Below are 14,999 nucleotides of genomic sequence, written 5' to 3' on the forward strand. Positions count from 1 at the left end.
CATCTAAGCTTTTTTTTTTTTGGAACGGAGCATAACAGGGTGGAACATCAGTGTTAGCAGGTTCTAACAGCAAATGAGCTTTCCGTAATTGTCCTGCATGGTTTGCCATCTGTAATGTGTGGAACTGCACCTACATAATATTGTTTCAAAACAATACAAAAAATAGCTATGTGGGTATAACTACAATCAAATTCAACATTTATCAGGCTTTAAAAATAACTTTTAATTTAAGTGAACTTAAAAACATTATATATACATAAATAAAAATAAAAAATAAAAAACATAAATTTAAATATTTTTTATCTAATAAAAGATTTTAAGAAATAAATAATTTACCCAGAAATCAGGCTTTGACAGTTACAGATTTGAAAAACAAAAGGCAGTAAAAAAGTATAATGAAAAGAACCATCTCAGCATATAAACTACATGTAAAAAAAAACCTTTAAAGGGCCAACTTTTTTGTAGGTAATGTACAGAAATAAAGTTATCAAACACTTTACAGTCTTAACTGCATAAATTATAAATTAAATATAGACTAGTCCATATACCTACAATTACTGCTATTACCTTTGTTCTTTGATTTGATACTTTTGTTGCTCTGATGCACATCTCATTTTCTCACAACTCTTTAAGTTAATTTAAGTTGTTATCTAACTAATTTTAGACTGCGCTTATGAGGATACCCAACAAAACAGGATTAAATATTTTTATATTTCCCTGCTCGCCCCAGTTGGGTGGTATTTTTTCCCTCCAAGCTCGGGTTCTCTACCAGAGACCTGGGAGCGTAATGGTTCTGCACAGTATTTTATATATACTTATATAAATATACTTCTATTATATACACTACCGCTCAAAAGTTTTAGACTGGAGTAATGATGCTGAAAACTCAGATTTGCCAACAGAAATAAATTGCATTTTAAAATGTATTAAAATACAAAACAGTTATTTTAAATTGTAAAAATGTTTCACAATATTACTGTTTTTGCTGTATATTTGATCAAATAAATGAAGCCTTAGTGAGCAGAAGAGACTTCTTTTAAAAACATTAAAAATCTTGCTGATCTAAAACTTTTGAGCGGTAGTGTATATAATATACTATAATATAATATACATGTTGGATGCCCTTGGGGTAAGCAGATAAATATCATGATTTTTGGGTGAACCACAACTTTAATGATTAACAGATCGTTATTTAATGTAAATTGTAATGCTTACAAATGTCATTAAACTTTCAACTTTTTGAAAATCTTCAAATGATTTTGATATTGTTTACAATGATTAAAAGCTTCATTAATTAATAATTAACAAACATGATATAATGCGGGATCTTTAGTTAATGTCATTACACTTGTAATTGATACTTGCCATGCACTTTTAAAAAATCTGTAAATGATTTCATTAGGAATTATAATGTACTTTTAATTAATTATTAATTAATTATTAATAATGTACTTTTGAATGCTAACAAATGTCAATAAACTTCCGTTCACATATTACCTAATGCTCTTTTTTACAAATGTTGTGGGAAAAAAAACTTAAAAACTTAAAAGTGCATATTGCAGGTTAAAATACCACATGAACCATTAATGCAGGATTTAACATTTTTTTACAAGACGCGAGGGCACAAATTTTGATAAAAAAGTGAGGCTTTCCTTGACAGAGTTCTCAAAAACCGCTTTTTTTCAACATCGCGTCATATTACGTCACATAAGGGAGTCGTGTGCCGCACTCTTTTTATTTTTATTTCAATTTATCATTGTCATGGTAAATTATTGTGTTTGTGGAGGTTGCACAAACTCCAGCCTGTCAGGACATCGAGTCCACAGGTTTCCTAACAAGAAATAGGACGATATCTTCCAGGCCTCAGTGCGTTAGTGCAGCTGAAGAGACTGGACTTCACTAATGCATCTGCTTCAAACACCGCGGTGGTGTGTAACTTAACAGATGTGATGGAGGCCAAGTGGAAAAGCATGATCAGCAGTGAATGTGATCTAAACTTGTGTTTGCTTCTCCCAGCATATGCCGTCTGAGAGAGGAATACTGCAGGTCACCACAGGCTCCACAAGAACACAGCACTGTCATGTCATGTCCACTACACCTGCTCCTCTCTCCAGATCCCTCCAGAGGATCAACATGATGAGGCTGTTGGTGTAGATCTAGCACAGCCTTCACGATTTAACACACTTTAACAACACATTAGTGTGATATCCAGACTGAAAGATTGTTAAATGTTTTTAAATGGGTCAGATGGTATTTCTTTTGGTAGTATATGTTTGGTACTTCTACATATATATATATTAACAGTTGAAATGTTGTGTTTTGAGTTGGGTATTAACAGTGCTATGAAATAATATTTATGATTTAGTGCTGTATAAATAAAACTGAATTGAATTAACCATAAATGCAGATCTGCTTGATTGTGATTTTATTTTTTATTGATTGTCAACAAAATGGGGCCATTCAAAACCTTTATAAAGTCCTCTTTCCTCTGTAAACGATCTTCTAATGGCTGACACAACACATGCGCCATAGGCCCAGCGGACAACTTGTCTGTATGCTGTCATTATTGATTGTGTTATAGCAATGGCATCAAAAAGTGTTACGTATAGGTAGTCATGACCTAAATAGAGTTAACTTGTAATTGAGAATCAAAATTATTCAGACTGTTTTAATATTAAAATCTTTAACAATGTATTTATACAAGTATTTAGCTTAGAATAATAAATTATTTCTGCCCTATAACGTGTCTGCTGGCCTGGAGAGGTCTATGCTTTCCTCGCATTTACAAGCACCTATGAATCAAAAACGAGTTTATCTCTCTCTCCTGCGGTGATAAGAAACCACTATCACGTAACGTTAGTGTCAGATATTAACGAGTGTGACACGCCTGATCAACGCTTATTAGTTTCTATTACTGGTAAGTATCAATACTCAGATGATCAATACTAGCATTGCTATTGCCTGATTACATTAGCTAACGTGTGTATATCTGTAAGCTAACACTGATCTCTCACCAAACACCTGCCCTGTTCTCCTCACATCAACTCAATTTGTCTCCTCTGACCGTTGTTCTGTCTAATCCTGGCCTGTCCTGCGCTCTTGGCTGCATAGCAAGCTCATCATTTTATCTGTGGTCCGTCATACGAGTGTAAATACACATTTAAAATGTCCCTTTTGATGCGTCACTTCCGGTTTTGGCGCGTTTCAGATGCGGAAGTAAAATTCTCTCACAAAAACGACTCCAGAAGCCTTAATAGCGTATTTTAAAGTATATTTTAAAGAAAATCTAGTTCCTACAGTATTTTTCTATACATCGACTCACTGGAGTCTCTAACCTGCAATATGCCCTTTAAGTAATTTTAAGCATTTCACACACTATTCATGTTAGCATATTATTCATTAACTCATAATGATGTTTTTCTCACATCATGAAATTTGTCACTGCAAAAGTGGTGACGTCTCTACTTTGTATCCCTCAAGAATGTCTTTTTCTTCATACTTATAAAGGAATACCTTTACCTATGATTTGTCTCTTTTACTCTTGCTGCAGAGTGTCACGTGATGAAGACCCCCAAAGTACAGAGGGGCTCTATTAAGAGTCCCGGTCCTGTCCGACGCTGCAAGTCTCCGGCTGATTCTAGTGAGCCTATGATTATGTGATTCATGTCAGCTCAACACACATTTAACCCCATAATGAAGCTTTACTAATTAGTTAATTTCACATCACGGCTAAAGCACCACAATTTCTTGCATGGGTGATTGACAGGCTTTCTACAATAATACACTTTATTTTATTCTAAACAGCTTCTCCATGATATTATATTAGTACATTTTACATGGTTAAATTATGCATGGTAATGAATTATCTGTTGTTTTATGTTTTTATGAGATTTTTAGCACCTTGTCACAACTTGATTTTTGTTATTCTGTGATAATCACTTAATTGGCCATGTTTGTATGTGTTCTTGTATTAGCCTATGCAATTAACGTTCTGTGTGTATAAACGGTTAATATTTTCAAAATGACTTTAATACATATATAATATAATGCAATATGTTCCATTCATGCAGATTTTCACTTTTAACGGTCAAAGCAACTGGACTGAATGCTTCTAAATATGCATTGTCAGCTATTATGCCAGGGATGAGTCGGTTGTAGGAATATTGCAGGATCATAAATCTTTTTTAAAGCACTGCTCTGGACATATCCAAATTTCAGATTCTTTGCTTGCTGGGAAAGCATCTCACAAAAGACATATCAAAACGACAGTCAAAACATATGTACTTAATATGCACAAAAACAAAACATACACAAACATCATGCCTTTTTAATCCATTGAAGAATGAAAGAAAGAAAGAAAACATCTGTGTTTGGGTCTCTGAGGTCTCTGTGTGATGTCTGTCACAAAATTTTGAGTTTGATGTAAGCAGATAGATTTGCTCTATTACATGTTTAATATTTTAGAGAGGAAGGATCGCTCAATTTTCTAAGCAAGACTTATCCAGGGGACACTTTATATTCTGAGAATTTGGGCCAAAGGGGTTTGTACAGGCCATCCTTGCATACTACAGGATCAGCACAACACAGGTGGTGGCTATGAAAGTGATGATATCTTAGTGACAAGGAAAAGGAAATCTTTAATATGTCATCTTTGACCTTTTAATCCACAGTCAGCAGTGTCATGCATTGACTGCCATCTTGTGGTGGCAGAATCTCACAGAGTTCTAAATCATTTAAAGTTAAAGTGTCATTTCTGTACAACTGACTTCACCAAACAAAACTGCAAAATAAACACTTTTTTTCACACAAGTTCCCTGAATAATTGCTGAATATTCGCTAGTCAGAGTAAGTCTAGAAAGCAAATAAATCTAGTCTAAATAAGCAAATAAGTCTAGTCTAAAAAGCAAATAAATAATTAACTTTACACACCAATGCAGACAAGATTTATCAACATTTTTGTTATGTTTTCTGGATGAATAAACATGTACATTTTAATTGTGTACATTTGCTAAAATGTTATCAAATGTAATAATTATTAGGAGTACACAGTAACACTTTACAATAAGGTGTCATTTGTTAACACTAGTTAATGTATTAACTAACATGCACAAAGAATGAACAATGCATTTATTACACTATTTATTAATCTTTGTTAATGTTAATGAAAATACAGTTGTTCATTGTTTATTCATGTTAGTTCACAGTGCATTAGCTAATGTTAACAAACACAACTTGCGATTTTAATAATGCATTAGTAAATGATGAAACTAACATTAACTAATATTAATAAATGATATAGAAGTATTGTTCATTCTTAGTTCATGTTTACTAATGTTGTTAACTAATGAACCTTATTGTAAAGTGTTACCATATACTATACAGGTGCATCTCAGAAAATTAGAATATGGTGAAAAAATTTTCTTGCAAAAAGTGAAACGTTCATATATTTTAGATTAATTACATGTAAAGTAATAACTTTTTATTTTATTTTGATGATTAAAGCTTACAGCTCATGAAAGTCAAAAATCTGTTTCTCAAAATATTAGAATATTTCCTAAGATCAATCAAAAAAAGGATTTTCGGAGTCACGTGACGTGCTCATGAACCTAGTCGCACTATAGAGCTCCGTACGTTTGGCCTCTTTTTGCAGATTTTTTTAGTTTTGTTTTAAGTTTTATTCATTGGTGGTGCTTTACCTGATGGGTTGTAAACAGCAGGAGTTGTCTCCATCGCCTTCTCCGATTAAGAAGAAATCGAAACCACCGACCGTGAGCGATATGGTGGACAAGATGGCGAACACTGTTACACACTTTGAGGACATTCTAAGAACCGAGTTGACGGAGATGCGGAACGAGTTCGCTTCTCACATGTCAGTTGTTCAGTCGCTATGCTCTAAACTGGATCTTCTAACAGGGGAGATGAGAGAACAAAAGAAAGTTGTCGCAGATCACGATAGACGCGTTGCCATGCTCGAGCAACAGGTTGCGGACTTACAGGATCGCAATAGGCATAGCAATCTGCGTCTGGTTGGATTGCCTGAAGGTTCTGAAAAGGACGACCCTATGGGCTTTTTGAAAAGCTCGCTACCGACTTGGCAGCTTGGATTCTGTGCCTCTCCAGTCTTCCTCCAGACTCCAGACCTTGATTTCGAAATGAAAAGCAAAATTTACTTTTATCTGAAAAGAGGACTTTGGACCACTGAGCAACAGTCCAGTTCTTTTTCTCCTTAGCCCAGGTAAGATCCTTCTGACAATGTTTCTGTTTCAGAAGTTGCTTGGTAGCCTTTTTCCTGAAGATGTCTGAGCATGGTGACTCTTGATGCACTGACTCCAGCTTCAATTCACTGCTTGTGAAGCTCTCCCAAGTGTTTGAATCGGCTTTGCTTGACCGTATTCTCAAGCTTGCGGTCATCCCTGTTGCTTGTGCACATTTTCCTACCCAATTTCTTCCTTCCAGTCAACTTTGCATTTAATATGCTTTGATACAGCACTCATTGAACAGTCACCCCTTTCAGTAATGACCCTCTGTGACTTACCCTCTTTGTGGAGGGTGTCAATTATCGTCTTCTGGACGATTGCCAAGTCAGCAGTCTTCCCCATTATTGTGGTTTCAAAGAACAAGAGATACCCAAAATTTATACTTTATGGATGGTCATTTATTGAAACTCAAATGTAAATATTCTAATATTTTGAGATACTGATTTTTGACTTTCATAAACTGTAAGCTCTAATAATCATGATTAAAACAAAAAACTTTTGAAGTGTTTTACTTTACATGTAATGAATCTAAAATATATGAAAATTTCACTTTTTGAAATGTTACAATAAAAACGTTTTCACCGTAATTCTAATTTTCTGAGATGCACCTGTATACAGTGTAGATAACTTCAAAACTAAAAGCCAGGCATGTACTAAAAGCAGAACAGAACAAACTATGATTTCCTGAGGTTTTTAATGTAAAGTCATTAAGGAAATATGTGTTTCAATGTTATTTTATTGTAAGAATATCTCATTTGTGCATGCCAACTGTTCTTAGAATATCTGTATAACTGTATCACTGCACTCACGGGTGGCTGGACTAACACTTTTTTGTTTCTTTATGTCTCACCCCCTTGTTTTAAAGTCCATCTTTTATGTTTTGTATTGCACTGCCCTTTTTTTAAATAAATGAACAAAGACATTTTGAGTATTTTCTATTTGGCTATTTTTGTTTAAAGGGGTCATATGACATTGCTAAAACGAACAATATTTGGTGTATTTGGTGTAATGCAATGTGTTTATGTGGTTTTAAGTTAAAAAAAAACATAATTTCCCACATACTGTACATTATTGTTGCTCCTCTATGCTTCGCCTTTCTGAAACGCGCCGATTTTTACAAAGCTCATCGTTCTGAGAAGTGAGACGTGCTCCGATTGGCCAGCTATCCATTGCGTTGTGATTGGCCGAATACCTCAAGCGTGAGACGGAAATGTTACGCCCCTCATCGTATAATGATGGCGTTTCCTGGCACGACGAGACTAAAACAATAAAACTCATTACAAACGAGGCATTTGTTGCATCCAGCGGGGACATAATTACTGATTATAATGACTTATACTGTCTTTTTACACGGCGCGATGCATGTCTGCATTTGTGATAGGAGAAACGACAGACAACAAGCACCCCTCTACACTGCTCAAAACTCGCGTTTGAATAGTTAGTAGCAGAAACGTACTTACTGTGAGTTAGAAGCGTCAGATTGTCCTTGCAAAGTTGCAACTGCCCCACTTTATAGAGCCAGCATTGTAGGCTACTCTCCTGCCAGGATCAGGAAGTAGTCCTCCGTAAAATGTGCTGCAAACATTCTAATATTTGCGTTGCACTGTTCTGGAACAGTGTTGTAAATACACCTTAGCCACTGAATACTAGTTGTGTCCTCTTTTGGAAGCCCAAACAAAGTACTTTCACTTTCACAACGAAACACAGCGTCTCCACGACATGGCGCCAGCGGCAGCAACAATACAGCTGCAAGAATTAAAATCATGCCTTCTTTTATTGCGTATACATTTGGGCGGTGTTATGAAAATCTCCCCACATCGTGACGTAGACATGTGGGGGCGTTTTTGAATGAGCTGTTTTAGGGGGGCGTGGCAGAGTCTTAACTTTTACAAAGAATATCTCTTCAGTTTTGAGACTTTAGTCTTTGCAACTTCAGGGATCTTATCTATGCATGAACAGCTTGTAACACTCCAAAGAGAAAGGAAAACTTGAAATCGCATCATATGACCCCTTTAACTTCCATTCATGTCTTTACAACATTCCTTTGGTTCTCTCTTTGCCAATTTATCTTTTTCCATTCTATATTTTACATCATTATTTATTTTTAAACAGAGTTTAAATTGTTAATTTAAATTGTTGATTGTTGTTAGGCTATAACAATACATGAGTATGTATCTGGTACATTTTTTTTTTCTATAACAGCATTTTTATTTCAGCCAGGAAACTCTCTTCTTATACATTTTTGGCAGTATAGGATTGTTGATTTCTTGAATTATATTGTAGGTTCTTCACATTCTTTGATCTTTAAAGCACCAAGGTAATATATAAATACACATAGTATGTGTTAACTTGAAACCAATGTGATCAAATTGTTGGTTAACCTTGTTTGTGAAAAGTACCAACAATAAATTAAATTCAATTAGCACATGAAAGGCTAAGATCAGCACTTTTAGAGAAATTTCACATATCTCCTTATGCAGGTTTTCCAACATCAACGGTTTTTCTTCTGACATTCTCTTTGTTTTATTTATTCATTAGCTGGAATGGTTTTAAGGCCTTGCACCTGGTCCTCAAGATTTTTTTTTTTTTTTTTTTTGGATTGCTTAAAATTAAAGCTCTGTTTTTTAAACAGCCTGTAGTACTTGAGTACACAGGATCACACCACTCTCACATGTACACACAGCTCTGGTGTATCATAGCAACCTGCACTATTCATAGAGAGATGTGTAAATGAGTTCCAGCATACAGATACAGCAGTTTGCTAGCTAGACGATAGTTGACAACATGATTACACACAGGAGGAGGGGAGACAATGCTTAACCCCACAATTTGTCTTTTCTTTTACCTTAATATTTCTGTCCGTGGCTCTTCATCTATCCCTCTCTTTCACATTTATACCTTTTCTTTCTTTATCTAGCTAATGGAACAGGCTCCAGTAGTCAGCTCTCTACTCCCATCTCTAAGCAATCTCCCATCTCGACCCCGACTAGCCCTGGCAACACTCGCAAACAGAAGGTAATGTTCTGTCAGTTCTTGTATCTATGTATGTAAATCACCTAAACCACCATTCCTCTATTTTTTTCTTTTATGAATATGCCTGTAAAGGCACATTACCATGCTAGTTTTACTATTTTTTGTAATATGTTTACTTACACAAAATTGCAGTATAACCAGAGCACACTGCATGGAATACTCTATTCCATAATGCAATGCGTTCAACTTAAACCTTCATTTCCAATCCAGTATCATGCAGCCACAAAATGTTTATTGTCTTTTATAACACTTTTTTGAGCTGTTTTGAACAGCAACAACCATAATACACAATGATAGATTTGGATCAAACCTGTCTGACTGATATTTGATCTGACAAAAAGTACCTCGAATAAGCAGCATGCTAGTATTCCATTCCAGACACAGCCATACTCTTCATTATTGTGTAAATGTAACTCCAATTTGTCTTTATTTTACCTTGTCTTCCTACCCTGTCTTCACCTCTAGGATTTATACTTGCCTTTGTCTCTGGAAGATGATGATTCACAGGGGGAGTCCATGTAGACTCTTTCCGTTTTCCATATGTCAATCAACATGCCAGTCATAGAAGTATCTCTGGTGCTATCTGTCTTGAAAACATCAACATCACCGCCCTAGTGACCAGGGTTAATGCACGCATCACCTCTGCTGACCCTTGGCCATCAGGCTTTAGACCTTGAAGCTTTGCAGCGATGGTCAGTGCACTATTTGCTGCTTGAGAATTTGTTACATTCATTTTCTGTGTTTTGATAATAGATTTGTAGTGGAAAGTAGTATATGCAGGGCATATATTGCAGTTTGTATTATAACAACAAACGCCTAAATTTGTACACATGGTCTGCCGTTGAAATTCATTTTATATGTATGAAAAATTTGAGAAACTTTAATGTTAACACACAGCAGGTTAGTTTAGCTGTTTGAACATCCAACCATAATTTTTTTAGATCAATAATTTTGACTTTTTCATATTACCTTTTTTAAAAGCTTGGTCTTATGAATTCGAAGCAGCAAATAGTAATTTTTACAATGGTGTGATAGTCTGACTTGTACAAAAGCGAAAAAAAAAAAAACAAGTTGCACCATTAACAATTTTTATTATTCTCTTTTTGTAACCCTCTCTCTTTCTCACTCACTTTCTCTGTGCAATGGATATCTCCATATCACTGTAAATAATGTGTACAGCCAACTCTAAGACACAAACACCATTAAAACATAAACATAATGTTAAATGTTCATGGCTCTGAAGGTAATCATTGCAAATTGAGGGGAGGGGCCAAAAGCCATCTAATAAGATCCTTTTAATCAAAATTGGGAAAGACTTTATTTTAAGTACCAATTCTCACTATTAACTAGCATGCATATTACTAGCATATTGGCTGTTTATTAGTACTTATAAAGCACATATTAAAGCCTTATTCTGCATGACCGTATTTTAGATAACCCTAACCCTACACTATACCTAAACTTAACAACTACCTTACTAACTATTAATAGGCAACAAATTAGGAGTTTGAGGCAAAAGTCGTTGTTGTAGTCGTAGTTCAAAAATTAAAATTCTGCAATTAATTACTCACCCTCATGTTGATGCATACTTGTGGTGCTGCTGACACAGAAGCCGGCGTTTTTACATAGAACTTCCATCTCTCATAGTTCATCGTCTGTATATTCTGGTTTGGATAAGTAAGACTGGGCAAAAAAAGTCGCAAGTCATCCCTTCTGTCGAAATCTTCAGACATGTTTACAAAGACTTTTTAATGTACAGCTTGCGTCTTCCACTGCTTGCAAACAAGGCGCAGTGCATGCGGGTTCTGTCAGAACGCTGGCTCCTGTGTCAGCATCAACTCACGCATGCGTCATAGTACTCTCGTGAATGTGTGTTGAAGGCTGACACGGAAGAGAAGAAAATGCTGAATAAAGTCACTATTTTTGTTTTCTTTGCACACAAAAAGTACTCTTGTAGCTTCATAAAATTAAGGTTGAACCACTGATGTCACATGGACTATTTTAATTATGTCCTTACTACTTTTCTGGGCCTTGAACATGGTAGTTGTGTTGCTGTCTATGGAGGGCCAGAAAGGTCTCGGATTTCATTAAAAATACCTTAATTTGTGTTCTGAAGATGAACGAAGGTCTGAGGGTGAGTATTCAATTTTTGGGTGAACTAACCCTTTAATAGTTAGTTAATAGTGAGAATTGGACCTTATAATAAAGTGTGACCACAATCACATAAAATTTTGAAAAAGGTATAAAGCAAAATTACCTAATTAGGTAATAACAGCAGATTTATTTTCTGTTTGAAGGGATTTGATTAAGGAAATAGGAAAACGAAAACCAGTATGACTTTGTTTCTAAAATAGCAAAACGAATAAAAGATTGTCCATTCAATACTTCTAAAGACATATCATTGCTGTGTGTGGAACTTACCAAAATTCCTTATTCACTAAAAATTCACTTCCTTATTCACTTGTGTACTGATATAAAAGCCTTTCTCTCTGCTACAGCTTCTTTTTTCTTTTTAATGGCATTAGCAAAAAGAGGCTACCAGGTTTTATTCCATTGGTTGTCATTTGTGTTATAACCAATTGTGACGTCAAATTTGAATAAGCAGGGAAGATTATCAGTGAATAATGACTATTATTTTATTTTCAAACAAAGCTATTATTAGCAACCCTAACCCTATGAACCACTTCTGTGGTGCTGATTTGAAGCTCCACTGATTTTTTTTTAATGAAAAGAGTGGCATGCATTCTTCTGAATTTGTACTTTGTCCAAGATAAGACAAAAAATAAAAAGGGTGACTATTCCTCAAAAAAGTTCAAAAATACCTTGTAAGGTAGAGTGTCATTTTTCAGAAAGCCAAAGTTATGTTGAAAAGAGGGAAGCTGAAAAACTATATTTTCTCTCCCCCACTGGTAATGTACATATTGGACTTTCTCATTCAGTGTTTTCATTTGAAGATAAACATAATATCACACCTGATTATTTACATATTTGAAAACCAAATATATATGATAAAATAAAACTCAGTGTATAGCAAAATGCATAATTTCTCAATTACAACATCACAGTGATCGCTGCAAGTATTGTTATATTTGTTGAGCATCTCTTTGACAGACCTAGCACAATGAAACTGCACAAACATACACACACACACACACACACACAATTTCCATTCTCCTAATTTCGATTGAATATTCTAGAACTGTGTCTCCAGATGATTTTTCACCTTCCATGGTGCCTTTTTAAAACCATCCTTTGTGAAAAAATCTAAAGAAATGAACAAATAAAAAATCTTCAAGAAAAAAAAAACACTCATCTGTCACTTGCTTACTGTATCTTTTTGCATTGTTTGATATAAAGTGGGGCTCAAACATTAACTATATCTACAAACTCTGTAATCTGTTACTGTAGTAGTTTATCAGCGTAATTATTTAGACATGTGCAGATGCTCTATTTTCTCCTGTAGTGCTGTAAACAGTTGTTTGTGTACTGATATTTTTGAGCTTGGGGACATTAAAAAAAACAAAAAAACAGACTTCCTCTCTGACTATCATGTACTTCCTGCTGTATCATCGTAACTTGTTTTGGTGATGTCATTCTGTGTATTAAACTTCTCTTTAGTATTAAAATGAGATTCTTTTCCTCTTCTGTTCTGACTGCAATAATGTTCATGAATGTCTTTGTGGTCTTTTTTTTGTTTTGTCTTAGTTTTTCTGTTAGACATTTTGTTTCTTCTTTCTCTAAGCACATCATTTACATTCATGGTGACATTTTTCCACTTTAAATGCCTAATTTAAAGGGGTCATGAACTAGGGTGACCACCTGTCGTGCAATTTGTGGCACAATTTTACTTACTTTTACTTACTTTACAATCCCTAATTTGGGAGCTTTGTCCCATGCCCTGGAAGACGTAAGCAGTCCTCATCAAAAGTCATTAAATAGAGCTATACCAGCCAGGAATTATTCTTGACACATGCTGAATAATAAAGTCCAGATCAAACTTGCCGGATCCAAAAAATAAATCAACAACAACAAAAATACAAGTTCAAGGTGAATACATTTAAACACATGTATTGTTTGTATAGCCTAATAAAGGAAAATAAACTAGTCGCTATTTAAAGAAATTAATTTTACTATTGAATTAAATTCTTACCTACTAGCATGTTACTCAGTTCATTATATTTATCAGTTTGAATAGGTCCCATGGAGTAAATTACAATGTATCAATTGAACCTGGGGGAAATTGAGTGTCAGTCACAGAGCCAGTCACAATTAATAAAGCTTACTGGCAATTTAAAACATGTTATATATAAAGAAAGTAATGGCAAACAGGCTTTCCAACTAATGTAATATTACAATATTTACATAATATTATAGTTGTAAATTGGCTCAACGTTGGATTTTGGTTACTTTGCAACACAACCTAAAAACAACAAAATATCAACATCAGCTGACGTCGGTATTAGATGTCAAATTAATGTTGTCATTAAACATTGGCTTCACATTGAATTTTGGTCATCCGACGTCGCGACCTAAATCTAACCAAATATCAACGTCTTATGGCGTTGTGTGCCTGCTGGGTAAATGGTCCTTCGCATTGTTCCTCTTAGTAGCATGAAATCACCTGTTGTGATTAAATTATATGAAGAAATCAAGCATCCAGAATGTTATATTTAGAAATTCTGGAGCTATCAATTACTTTACTTCAGCACAAGCTTAGGGAGTTCTGCACTCTTGCCAAAACATTATAAAGCATTTGTGAGAGTGCTGAAATCAAGCTACAATAGCGAGATCATTGCAATTACACTGCAACTTTATTTAAAGGTGCAGTAGAACATCTTGGAAAATGCTAACTTTAGCCTGATACTACTGAAAGTAAACATCCCACCCTCCCTGCAAATCGCCAAAATCCCACCCTCCGTCCAAAGCCATGCCTCCTGAAAGCATATACGCGCACAGACCAGACGACCATAGACAACATTACTACGATACATCATGTGTCATTCACCGATGAGAAAACTTTATAGTACAGTTAGTAAAAGTACTGCAATACCAGGAAGGAAGATCAGGTGTTTGCCTGCCATTCTCGCTCTGTCTGCACAGAGGGTGCGCAGAGGTATGCAAATACATATGTTGACAGGCAGGTAGGAAAGTCAATCAAAATGCTCGGAACAATGAACATTTCTTGGTCCCACAGTATACATAAATACAGACTAAAACATTTACTTAACTATGATTGCTATTGGGATGTGAAAAGACTTTCAACCAGCATAACAAAAAAAAATCTGAAGATAATCACCTATTGCACCTTTAAATGGAATGCTGTAATCAACACTTTTCACAATTATTTAATGTTGACAGCTATAGTAGCAAAACTATAGAAAAAGGTTCAGTAACACTTTGGACTAGGGAACACTATTCACTATTACCTAGCTGCTTATTAGCATGCATGAATATTACTTGCATACTAGTAGTCATTATAGGCCAGCAAATTACAAAAATGATTGATGACTTTTACCTTTGTGACCTCATAATAATATCCATATGTGACCCTGTGACCTCATAATAATATCCAGATGTGGAAATCAGCATATGAGGAATACAGATGTCGACCTGTGACCTCCTGGGAAGAAATATGTCGTTTGTACAACTCTGCCGGTGACAAAACCATAAATGAACATTTCAGGTTCATTTTTGAAGATTTTATGCACA

The 14,999-nt window shown here is 35.1% G+C and overlaps 1 protein-coding gene across 1 annotated transcript in view; it reads left to right on the top strand.

Annotated features, from left to right (window-relative positions):
• LOC306869268 (neuronal migration protein doublecortin-like) overlaps positions 1 to 12,912 on the top strand; it is a 94,625-nt gene extending 81,713 nt beyond the window's left edge. The window contains exons 5-7 of the mRNA XM_079415955.1: positions 3,551 to 3,640; positions 9,175 to 9,272; positions 9,756 to 12,912. Of these exons, the coding sequence (XP_079272081.1) occupies positions 3,551 to 3,640; positions 9,175 to 9,272; positions 9,756 to 9,812 (245 nt within the window). The 3' untranslated portion in view covers positions 9,813 to 12,912. The remainder of the gene's footprint in view (positions 1 to 3,550; positions 3,641 to 9,174; positions 9,273 to 9,755) is intronic.
• Positions 12,913 to 14,999: the final 2,087 nt, after the last annotated feature.

This window comes from Barbus barbus, assembly GCF_936440315.1.
Source record: "Barbus barbus genome assembly, chromosome: 5".
NCBI classification, from domain to species: Eukaryota; Metazoa; Chordata; class Actinopteri; order Cypriniformes; family Cyprinidae; genus Barbus; species Barbus barbus.